Below are 12,914 nucleotides of genomic sequence, written 5' to 3'. Positions count from 1 at the left end.
CCACACTGCAAGAAATGGTTGCTAACCTGTTGTGAGTTATGTACCAGATCCTGAAGTGACTTACGATCTAGGGGTTCAGGAGAAGACTTTTTTTCTGCAATTCATCTAACAAATACTCTTGGTACTGTATCATATGCAATTGACAATTTAAAGCCCTCATAGACAGAGTGGAAGTAGTATACACTTTTTTACCCCATATCTCTAAAGCCCTGGACTCCCTTTCAGAGGGGAGTGGATTTTTAGTTGTGGCAGCTGCAACCCCTTTAGGACCCTGGGAAATAGTTTCTGGGTCAGCAGAGTGGGCCTTGTAAAGGAAATGATGCGAGTCCGGGACCCTGTAGTACCTATCGGGTTTAACAGGAGCCGGAGGAAGGGTGTCAGGGGTAGTGCTAGACTCAGAATACACATCATCAATGACACTTAAAACAGGAGGAATAGCCAAAGGTCTATGCTGAGGTAAATGAAGAAAAGTCATTAATCTCTTCCTGGAATCGGAGAATTCCTGGCCCTGCCATTGGAAATGCTCTCTCATGGAGTGAAGGGTCTCCCCAAAGGACAGCTCTTCAGGAGGGGAGGCAGAGGGAATAGATTCCTCTGCATCAGAATCCTCGTAGGCCGTGAAGGCCTCCTCCTGGTAGTCTGATAGAGCAGAGCCATCAGAGGACTGAGGATCAGCGGACTCAACCCTGGGCCTTTTGTCTAGTGGAGGTTGAGAACCCCTGTCCGGATGAGGCTGAGAGCCCCTAATTAAGGAAATAAGATCCTCAGCCAAACTTAGTGTCTGTGAACCTGTAGTGGGTCCCTGAGAAATAGTCTTGGGAGGCAGAGATTTTTGTTGCTTAGCAGCTTTAGCCCTAGTGAATGCTTTTATGGACATGGATGCAGGAGGCCTGGCTGCTCCACGTGCTGGTGTAGTTTTGTCTAGGGGAATGGTGTCGGTAGTTTCCTGAACACTGGTTTCCGAGGGTAAATCTATAACCGACTCAGAAGAGGCCTTCGGGGCAGAGGTTGTCGGTTGTGCGGATTCTAAGGTCGGAAGTACCAAGGACTCGGTTTCAGCCGAGACCGAGACACTCGCGGTAGGCCTAGGTGTGGTTTCAGCCGAAACCACGGTCCGCGTGTGTCGGTCCTTGTCCTTCCGTTTTTTGGTTAAATGAGAAGTCGGAGTCTCCGACGGCGTATTATAAGAGAAACTAGCCCCAAAAAATTCCTCTGCAAACTCCGACCGACGCCTAAGAGTGCGTCGATTAAAGGAGGCACAGGCAGTACAGGCCGAGACGTCGTGGTCTGGACCTAGGCAGGGGAGGCAGTAGGAATGGAAATCTTTATGAGGTATTTGTTTCCCACAAGTCAAGCAATTATTAACTTTAAGCGTTTGATCTGACATTGGCTGAGGCAAGAAAGAGTCCCCAACGGGGTACTTAGCTTTTTGAAGTCTTCGGTAGCTGAAGTTACAGGAGCTGGCCGACCGGCACTTGCGAACTGCTTCTGCTTCGGGCACCACACGGCAAGAAAGACTGGGGAAGATGGCGTCGGCTGACACTTTTATACCCCAGGCGCTCTGACGTCGGGGAAAGGGCAACATCAGCCGACGCCGGACCCAGACTTTGGAATCCGGCCGACCGAAGGGCTGCCTGAGGCAGGACAACCCATATGTAAGGACTGCAGATGCATCCTTGAAGGACATCAGTGGCAGACCACTTTGCAATTAAGCCATGATAAAGGACAAATTATTATTCCAGGGATAAAAATCCAGAGGAGGACATGCCAGGGTAACTCCCTGTCACCTCTGCTATTCTGTCTTGCTCTTAACCCATTGAGCTGTCTAATTAACAGATTAGGCCATGGCTATAATTTGACTCCTAGAAAACAAAGTGTAAAGACTTATCTTCTCTGTCGATTTAAAACTGTATAGCTCAACAGATGAGTAGCTGAAAGCACAACTGCAAGTAGTCAAAACTTTTTCAGATGAAATATGAATGTCATTTGGTCTTGATAAGTATGCAAATGCAACCTTAGAAGCAGGAAAACTGCAGCACCAAAAAACATAAGCTTGGGACAAGAATGTGATATAAAAGAACTCGAGTAAGAGGGAGTGTATAAATATTTGGGAATTGATGAAGGATCAACTATAAAACATGAGCAAATGCATATAAAACTTAGTAAGGAATATTTTAGAAGATTTAAATTACTCCTAAGAACAGCATTAACATCTACGAACAAAATTCAAGCTATAAACTAGTTTGCTCTTCCTGTCCTAACTTAGTTTTGGAGTGATTGATTGGCCCAAAATGTGTTGAATAGATTATCTAGGAAAACAAGAAGGGTGCTTCATGCTCACCAAATGATTTATAAAAATCACTGCATACCAAGATTATATATTCCCTGTTTTGAAGAAGGCATGGGCCTCCTTGAAACGGATATGTAAAGATCTACAGTCGTGGGACTGCACACATCTGCTGACCTCACAGGACCCAAACATAGTGAAAGTTTTGAAACATGAGGAGAATAAATCTAAGATGACTTCCCTGCTTAGTCTAGCAGAAGCATTTCGAGATCAAGCAGGAACGGAAATCAAATAAGTAGATAAAAATCAGACAGCAACTGAATGTGCCAAAAAACTAAATAATATAAGGTGAAGGATCAAATGAGAAGGCAGAAAATGTGGAAAATGCATAAATATAGTTGCAAGTATAGAAAACTTCTGGAAGAATCTCATGTTGATCAGGACTGAGCACAGGAATGCTTAAGGACAGGCACATTCAAACCAAAAGATAAAAGGTTAATATCGGTGGCCCAAGATAGTGGGCTACGCACATTTTGGTTTACTAAGTCCAATGAACATGTGGGAGAAACAGGCGAATGTAGGTTTTGTAAAACAGAATTGGAAACAGTTGCACACCTTGTTGATGGTTGTGACATTCTAATGACAGAAGGACTGTATATTGAAAGGCATAATGTTGTTGTGTCGTTCGGCTTTTCCCGGTTAGGGGTTGCCACAGTGGAACTCCGGTCCGCTAATGACTGGCAGTAGATTTTTATGTGCTGGCTTGCCAGGCCTAACGCACAATATAATGTGGTAAAACTGTTGCACTGGGGATTGTGCAAACATTATGGTACTGAAGTAGCTGAAAAAACACGGGAAATGTGCCACATAGCATCATAGAAAATGATGAAGTCTACATCACATGGGATCACCTATTACCGACAGTTCAAAAGATAGATGCAAGAAAACCAGATACAGTGGTCCATGAAAAGAAGAAAAAAGTAGCATTGATCATTAAAATTGCTAGATCCAATGACTACAGTGTCTTGCGTACAGAGAGACACAAAGTCAAAATATCAGGATTTGCAGGCAGAAACAAGAGCAATGTGGAAGAAAGATACCCAGAGAGTTACAATAGTAGTAGGAGCAACAAGTCTTATAAAAAAGATTCTACAATCGTATTTGGATAGGATAGCCATACATGTAACTTCATACGAATTGCAGGAGTCATTACTGGGCACATTATGGGTGTTGCGAAGAGAACTTTCTGGCCGACAAAGATTGAAACAATAGGTTCATAAGTAGGTACTAGGCTATCGGCCCTGGGGCCTATATAAGCCTAGTCAAAAAGGTTCCATGACTTTTGCCACCCAAGAAAATGATTTTCCTGTGCTCCTGTCAAGCAGTGCCGCAGAAGTGATCCCCATGGTGAATTTTCTATTTCCCACCCAGTCGTCAAGATTTTTCTTAAAGAGGGCCACTGAGGAGCTTTGCTTGACATGAATGGGTAGTTTGTTCCAGAGTATGGGAAGTCTCTGGGACAGGAATTTATCCCTCCAGCATGTTCTGTTTATTGTGGTGACAAGGTTTAGGTCCCTAGAGCGTGTGGTTCTGAGAGATTGGGATTTCTTTAAGTGTAGCAAGCTTTGTATGTTTGGTATACTAACTTCAAGAACTTTAATCATACTTTGACTTAGGAATGTGGTCCATTCCCATCATGGTAACAGAAACCCAAAAGATTTGGAGAAATTAAAAACGGCAAAAGATGTTCTTATGTACACAGAGAGCCCATAAGCCTCTAAATCTAAAACAGGCTTGCATCCAGAAAGCGTGCTGGCAATCCAATGTAAAACAGATCTACAAAGAAAGCCAGAAAGTGTAAAATAACCAATGACTTTAGGTTGAGCAATGATCAAAAGTTGCCACTTGGTTGAGATGGTCCTGATTGGTTTACTTATGCTGCTCAGTTTCCACAAGTAAAAATGAACCAGGTCTACAGATTCACTGATAGAGGTGGCCAGCAAAACACAATTAGCCTGGAAAGGAAGGAAGTAATGGGCATTAACTATTGGCCAATAAGTGTTCCACCTACATCCTTCCAATGATGGTTAAAACAAAGGCAGTGCAATAGACAATGAAATACCATATCAGTTGAAAATATCTTCATTCAAATATCTAGGGATTTGGTTTGATCCCATCCTAAATTTCTAACTCCACCTGGACCACATACACACAAATCATCTCTCCTCTATTATTCTGGGCTAATAGGATCTCCTTTTTTATTTAGACCTTGTAGAAATGCTATAGGTAAAAGTATCTTACTGGATCAGCTAGAATACTGTCTCCCTCTAACTGCTGCAGCTTTTAAGAGAAATATCCGCCATTCAGACCACAAATCCTATTTGCAGATCCTTCTCTCTCTCCCCCAAGAAATGAACAACACTGCAAAATAATTCAAAAAGTTAATTGGCTACCAGTGAAAGACTGAGCTGACTTTCTGCTCGCCTCTCAACTATTTAAACTCAAGAATGACACCCTCCCCTCCATTAACTACCAGAGAGTTACAATAGTAGTAGGAGCAACAGGTCTTATAAAAAAGATTCTACAATCGTATTTGGATAGGATAGCCATACTTGTAACTTCATACGAATTGCAGGAGTCATTACTGGGCACATTATGGGTGCTGCGAAGAGAACTTTCTGGCTGACAAAGATTGAACAATGGACAATTGACTTAGGAATGGGGTCCATTCCCATCATGGTAACTACCAGATTATTCAGAGATGCACCAACATACAACCTTAGACAGCTTAACCATTCACGTATTCTATAAATCCACCAAACTAGACATCACAGCAGAGACCACGCTTTTTCAGAGTCCTTGGTTCCAAGCTGTGCGAATCCCCCCCTTTTCTGAAAGATCATTCCTTTTACCCTATTTTCCATTCACAAATAAAATCTAATTTCAAGACTCTAGGAAAATGCAACTATTTCTCTGGTCATACAACTTAATTTACTCATGCACTCCTTGCTCTGATTTCCTCTCTATATATAATGCACGTACATACTGTGTTTTTTTCACTCACTCTGTATATTATGTTATGTATCTATTGCCTTTATTCCCTCAAGCCAACTATATTTACCTTGTATACAAAATATGTACATATTACATTTTGTCAATCACTCTGTATATAATGTCATGTAACTACTGTTTTGTCCTTGAGCTGAGAATGAAATGGGTCCAATGGGAATAAATGCTGTACCCTGGATAACAAATTCAAGATAAAATAAATTTACCACCACTAGTAAGAAGAGGGGTATGACAATAATTTGACACTAGATCCCAAAACCATTAAAACGGGTTAAAGAAAACTGGTCCTCTACTTTTGTACTGGGTCTTTATAAACTTCCAAAAAATCAAAATCTGAATGAAGTATTGTTATAAGAGTTTTTCCCAGGATTAAAGAAGAGGTCCTAAAAATTAACTGCAGTTACGAGTTAAAAGGAAAAGTCACTGAAAACTGTTTTAAAGACAATCCAGGCAACCTGAGCCTAGAAGCTTTAAAAGAAAAAAAGTTATCCTGAATGAAGCCTTAAGCCAATAGCAATCATTGCATTGCAGCATTAATGGAAAAGAAGATGTTAGTGCAGTCATTAAAGACCAATCCAAAAAAGGCAGTGAAGACAAACTGGACAAGAGAAATACTACTGCCACATCACATATTAAAAGTACTACTGCAATTTGGGATATGCAACCCCCATCTAAGTAACAAACTCATGTGTGTACAGTAGGAGCACTTTGTTTTCTCATGGTTTGAGCAAGCACTAGGTATAACCTCAGCTAACCCGCTACTGAGAAGACAACACCAAAAAAGGTAGTGATGACTGACAGACTTTTGCAGCTTCACAAAGTACAAAGTAATATCACCTATGACCTGCATTATGCTACAATTGTGATACCAGTTATATCCCCTGCTCACAAACGCACTCAAAAATTGGGGAACTGGGGTATAGTTACTCACATCAGGTCCCAGTCAAGCTGCTCCTCTTCCACTTCATGTATCAAGCTCATGAGACGCCTCTTGAAGAAAATCTCAAAACGAAGGTCGTCTTCAAATACTACAGACTTCTTCAGACCTCTGTCCACAATCTGAAAAAAACAAACAAAAAAAAAAAAAAAACAAACATAAAATCACTTTTTCAAGCATACTATGTTGCAAAAGACAGTAACTCAACCAGTCAGAGCATATTTATTTACAGTTTGCTAACTAGATAGGCGGACTGGCCCAGAGACCCTTTACAGCCACATCTGTGGCCGTGTATCACAGGTGGACTTGTCCAGAGTCCCTTTACAGCCACAACTGCACCAGTACATCAGTACAGCTACTCTTAGTGCACTGCCAACTGGCTGCATCAGCCAATCACAAAAATAAGAAAATAAACTAGTAGAATGATACTTAATGTTATCATGTGATAACCTTAACCAGTCATGGCTATAACCTATGAAAGAGCAGAGCCAAATATGAATAAGTAATACTTAAACATTTCTTAGTAGCGTTCTGAAGTGGTTGTACAATCAGTGTTCAATTAAGTTCCACAAAAGCCAACCCAGACTTAAGTACAACATCCACATCACTTCTACACAACACATTCGTGCTGCTCCCAGTGACGTTTACAAGTGAGCAAAACCCTTGAGAGATTTGTACTCAATCATTTTTACCACTCGCCAGTGTAGTCACAACCAGTAAAATGCTCAAATGGTTCTTTAATCATAAAAGAGAAAAAAACACTGTAGCAATGAATGTAACACAGCAGAATATCAAATTTATTGTAAGTAAGTGCTTTCAAGGGTTCACCCTCTTCATCAGACTTAGATAAAAATGACTGAAAACAACCACATTAAATAGTACTCCAATTAACATTAATTACTTCAATTAAAAACAAATAAATTAAAGCCATATTTAACATTTTTAAAACATCACAACATACATAAAATAAAAGCTAGTGTCTCAACTGTCTTGCTTTCAGGAAAGGTTTAATGGAGACCATATTATTCAAACCAGGCGCTTTATCAGCACGTAGTAACATAACCCATTTTTGTTCGGCCGCCTCAGTAATATTCCTCATATCTCCTCCCCTTTTTCTGACTGCAAGTATTTCCAAGACCAGAAACAAACATGTGCTCACTACCTTCATTCTTCATGTGCATAGCCAAGGCACTACTTTCCTTATTTCTTATATCTCTCACATGTTCAAGTATCCTGTCTTTGAACTGTCGATTACTCATGCCAATATAATATGAAAAACAATAAATTGGATAGTCTGCTGTGTTACATCCAGTGCTACAGTGTTTTTTTTCAATTGCTTTTTTGCTCTGGTTGTTTTATTGCCTGAGGCTATATTCTTTGTTTATATTTGTTTTGGTTCTTTAATCATCACTACACTCTACATACAATAAAAACAAGTTCCTCAGTTTTCCAGGGATCATTACTTAATTTATCAGCACTCCAGAATACTAGTGATCATATCAGTACTGCTTAACCAGATCTTGATAGGAGATAGTCAAGTTCACCAAAGCAGACAACTTGGGAAGCACTGATGTCGGGTGCTGAATACTTTTTGTGCACTTTTTTCAGGTCATCTTAGCCATCCAGTTGGGGGGGGCAGAGGTGTGGTTTGCCCCGGGTGACACTTTTTTTTTTTTTTTTTTTTTTACTTCACTTGCCAAGGGAAAATACCTCCCAACCGTACAGATTTACTCTGCTTTTATCGAGTTTTGGGGTACAAATAATGGGGTGCCACAATTCCAGAGTGGCACCCCTTCACTTACGATTTTTTTCCACTATTTTTTTTTCGCTTTTACGTTGACATCATCACATGTGTGATGATGTCAACTTCATTGGGGCTACCAGCCTATCGGAATTGAGCTGAAAGGCTCACATGCACACATTTCCAGCTGAATGCTCAAGGGCTGTTCAAATGCTCTGCGACCGGGAAGTGAGAACAGTTATCGGCTGCAAATGATCTCCGGGAATGGACAAGTTTATTCTGGCAAGGACGTTTTGATGAACAGACATTGGCAGCAGGATGAACATTTTCTACTTTCTGAAGTAAACAGTTTGTTATTCTGGCTGGTGTCATGTGTGCGTGTGTGTGTGTGTGTGTGTGTGTGTGTGTGTGTGTGTGTGTGTGTAGCTTTATTTCGGACATTTCCACTTTCACTGTGAGGTTCGAACAGCAGCACTACTGACAAATGTTATTTTATTTTTTTCGAGCGAGGATACGTATATATTCCCAACTCCTGCTAAGAAACAAACAGCAAATTAGTCTTCCTGTGCTGCGGTGAGTCTTTACCGGTCACCTTCTGCAAGCCTCTAGGTTTGCTACAACTCAGCGTTGCACTGCTGCCCGTCTTCAGTGCAGCTCCTTTCTCCTCTGCCCACCTCCTGCTGCTGTAGCTGGCTCACGTTCGGTTCAAGTCGTACATACACTGAAACTTCATGCTCACTGCTCGTTCCTTTCTGCGCACACCCACGATTCATTTCTCACACACACTACCTAGCGCAAGAGGCCCTGGTACAACTTAATACACAACAGAACGCTTTCTCCCTTCAGTACTGGGTTGCAAAGATCAGTGATGACTGTACGGAAGTTGATTTTTTTTTTTTTTGATTGTGACACAGTAGAGGGTAGGCACTTTAGGAATTAATGTGTAGATGTCTGCTGGTTGTAGCAGGGTACCTTTCAGTTACTGTGGCACAGTAGCGGGAGGAGTTGATCACTAAAAAGGTCTCTATATTCCTTCGGGACATGTTGTCTTTCAGTGTTACACTCTAGAACAAGCACTGAAATCAGTGCTTGCTGTAAACTGTACTGTAGACTGTAGTGAAACAGATATGTTAGTTGTCCTAGTAACACATTTACCTGTCGTGTAATGATGGTCGAAGGACAGGTTATTAAGTGAGCTATATGAATGCTAGGAGTATGACAGTAAAATAACCCGACGTTTTTGCAAGCGTTTAGTCAGTAATAGTTGTTCAGGATCCCAGTTTGTCATGTTAAAAGATTCTTAACAAAACTACTATGTAAAAAAATTAGTGCAGAATAAGCTACTAGTACTTTGTTATTCTCCCTAGTAGATTACAAAAACATTAAAATCATAGCAGAGGGCCCCCAAACAAGATCAGTTTTGCATATCATGCAATAGAAGTTTTTTAGATGTTAAAAGGTGGCTAGAGGGACTCAGGCTCAAACCCTGTACCTTGGGAACAAGGTAAAAAGAGCCTAATGTCCCCTAGCCACCACCACTTGTGAATTTATGCCATATTTTTGATCTGTTCCTCATAAAATCTGTGGTTTTCAGGACTTCTGTGACAAATCAGTGTCACTGAAGGATTGAATTCATTAAACAATAACAGGCATTTGAATTTCAGACTTCATAATCTTCAGAAAATAAATGGTAACACAAAACCTTTTATTCTAGCAATTTTCTAAATTTATAAGATCATATTTGAAATTTGTCCCTATTTTAGGGCTGTATTCCCCCATTGTTGGCTTTGTCCAGGTTTTTTTTTTTTTTGCTAACAAGCTGAGAAATATGGTGAGGATTGAGAACTGAATTCACTAAATGATATTAAGTTTCAGTCTTCCTATCTTTCAGGAAACAAACTGCTGATATGGCATAGCGGTATGTTGCTCTGACTGTAGTGCACAAGGTCCTGGGTTCAAGACTTGCCAGTGAAATGCATGGTGGTAACACATTTTATTCTAGCAACTTTCCAAAATTATACAAGCAATGTTTAAAATGTGTCCCTGGTTTTTGGCCTTTTGTCGTCACCCCCCCCCCAAAAAAAACAAACAAAAAAAAAAAAACTAATTGAAAATAAGTACGAGAAGCTGTGCAAGATGCCTATGGCTTACACTATTGTCATTATATATATATATATATATATATATATATATATAGATTATATATATATATATATATATATATATATATATATTTTTTTTTTTGTGGGGGTATGGATTTGATTTCTATGATGGAAATGTTCTGAATTTGACAGTTTTGTCATTATTGGTTCATGCATTTTGTTTCATTGCTTACTGGAAAAATGTTCAAACAATAAATTTAAAATGTGCTCTGTCTAGCAAGTGTGCTGTATTATACAAGGAATACAAGTTAATAGTCAGGAAGGTGCATCAAAGAACACATTTCTTGTTTTGTGTGCAAGGGGCCAATGATTTGAAAACAGCCCAAACGTAATCTTTATCCACCACTGGCCAGATGCATTTTCTTTGGATGTGGTGTGGGTTTCAATGCTGTTTTAGTGAATCTGAGATTCAAGAGCAGAGAAGTTTTAAAGCCAAGTCTATTTTCATTGTGAGACACTATTGCTTTGTTTTGCAGATGCCGGTTAGTGTTTATGCATTGTGCTGTAAATCCAAATAATCATTGTAGAAGTAAAGCAGTATGCACACATTAGTGTGTATGGTAAATGGGCCAGAATAGCCAGGTAATGGGACATTGGAATGGCTGCAGGGGGTGCCATATTTTGGTGGTCAGTTCTTCAGTTTGCATTTGAAAGTTGGTGTCTCACAATTCCATTTGAGTGGGTGGGGCTGTATAATTATGTATGCAAATTTTATGTTAAACAGCATACAGATTTGTACCTATTTTTCATGGGCCTTGTCCAGATTTTTGATGTTTCCAGGTTGAGAGGTACACTAGATACTGTCACATTTACTTTTTAATAAAACTTTTACTGCTTTTGTTTTTAAGGGTGTTGTTCTTTAAGAACAGTCCGGTTGCACACACCTGTCTCATCACATCTGTGTGTGCTTTGTTGCACAGATGTCCTGTTCTTACTTTCAGTCTGTGTGCAATTTTAAAAACAAGAAGACAATCTGTTCTTGAGAATAGGTTCATAGGTTCATAGGTTCATACTAGGCTATCTGCCCAAGGGCATTTATAAGCCTAGCCCATAGTTATGTGGCTTTCGCCACCCCTTTAGTTTGAATAAAAACTATGCCTATCATTTTTCTGTGCCTCTGTCAAGCAGTGACACTGACGTAATCCCTGGGGTATATCTGCGATCTCCCATCCATTGGTCAAGATTCCTCTTGAACAAGGCCAGCGAGGTGCTCTGCCTCACATGTACCGGGATTTTGTTCCACAGCATAGGGAGTCTCTGGGTGATGAATCTGTCCCTCCAGCACGTTCTATTTATAACCGTGTCAAGGTTTAAGTCTCCGACCCTTGTGGTTCTGAGGGATCTAGATTTTTGAGGTGAAGCATATTCATCAAATCTGGGTTTGACATGGCCTTATATGTCAGGCACAGGTCACCTCTGAGCAAGCGGTATGAGACTGAATAAAGCTGGAGTTCTTTCAGTCGGGCAGCATAAGACATATTTTTGAGACCCTTTATCCTTTTGGTGAGGAACTTTTGGGGCCTTTCAAGCTGCATCAGGTGTCTGGTCAGATACATTCGAACGGGCACTGTACTCAATCATAGGTCTAATGAGTATTGAGTCCAGGGGTACGATGACCTCCCTTGATCTAGTTATGAATCCTTTCATGATCAGGTGGGCGATATAGAAGGTTTTCCTAACTACTTTAGCAACATGAGTGTCAAACGAAGACTACTGTCAACTTGGGTCCCCAGATCCCTGATGACTTTTCTGTGCTCAGTGGATTGTCACCTATATGGTAGCTAGGGGTAACCTTGTTTTTCCCGAAGGGTATGACTATGCATTTTTTGGCGTTTAACTTCAAGCCATGGCTCTGGCACCAGTTATCCGCTTCTGTGAGGCCCTTCTGGAGGATATCTGTGTCAGATGTGTTTTCGACTATGGCGCCCAGTTTGCAGTCATCTGCAAACTTTGTCAGCCATAACCCTCCTGTGTTTGCTTGTACTTCAGAAAAGTAGATGCCGAACAAGAGTGGACCCAGGACTGAGCCCTGTGGGACACCACTTGTGACAGGCTTTGAGTCTGACATGGCTCCAGCAACTCTGACCCTGTGGGTTCTGTCGCTAGCCAGTTTGCAACCCATCTTGTGATGTATGGGTTTACATTCAAGCTGATGAGTTTTTCGATGATACCTGAGTGGGGTATTGTGTCGAAGGCCTTTGCCAGGTCGAGGTAGGCTGTATGGACTGCCTTTCCCTCATCAATGGCCTTGGTGACTGTCTCGAAAAAGTCAACCAAGTTTAAGAGGCAGGATCTGCCTTTGACAAAGCCAAACTGGGTTGGATCCAAAGTCTGCAAGTTCCCTATGTCTTTATTTATGAGTTCCATTATGATCCTCTCCATGGCTTTGCAGATAAGGCTTGTCAAGCTAATGGGGCGGTAATTTCCAGGGTCTGTGGAGGCACCGCCCTTATGAAGTGGGACCACAGTCGCCGTGCGCCACTCCTTGGGTACGTATCCTGAGGTGAGGCTAAGATTAAACAGCTGTCCTAACTGTGGGTTTAATTCCTCGTTGAGTTCATGAAGCACACAGCCGGGGACACCATCCGGTCCCATGGATGCTGTGTTTTTTGCCTTAGTGAGGGCAGTTCTCACCTGGGCGTTGGAGATGTTTGGGGGGCTACAATCCTCTGGAATAGATATCTCTCCTTTTGGGGGGGAGAGGAATAAAACCTCTGT

General features: G+C 41.1%; 1 protein-coding gene across 2 annotated transcripts in view; it reads right to left on the bottom strand.

Moving 5' to 3' along the window:
- The window catches only part of COLGALT1 (collagen beta(1-O)galactosyltransferase 1), a 1,137,248-nt gene that overhangs the window by 124,312 nt on the left and 1,000,022 nt on the right, over nt 1-12,914 (bottom strand). For both annotated transcript variants that reach the window (XM_044084453.1, XM_044084454.1), the window contains exon 10: nt 6,288-6,415. In XM_044084453.1, the coding sequence (XP_043940388.1) occupies nt 6,288-6,415 (128 nt within the window). The remainder of the gene's footprint in view (nt 1-6,287; nt 6,416-12,914) is intronic.

Source organism: Protopterus annectens, chromosome 9.part0 (genome assembly GCF_019279795.1).
Source record: "Protopterus annectens isolate FY-2018-M chromosome 9.part0, PAN1.0, whole genome shotgun sequence".
Lineage (NCBI taxonomy): Eukaryota > Metazoa > Chordata > Ceratodontiformes > Protopteridae > Protopterus > Protopterus annectens.
The sequence above is the reverse complement of the archived record's forward strand: the minus strand, read 5'-3'. Positions and strand labels throughout refer to the sequence as shown.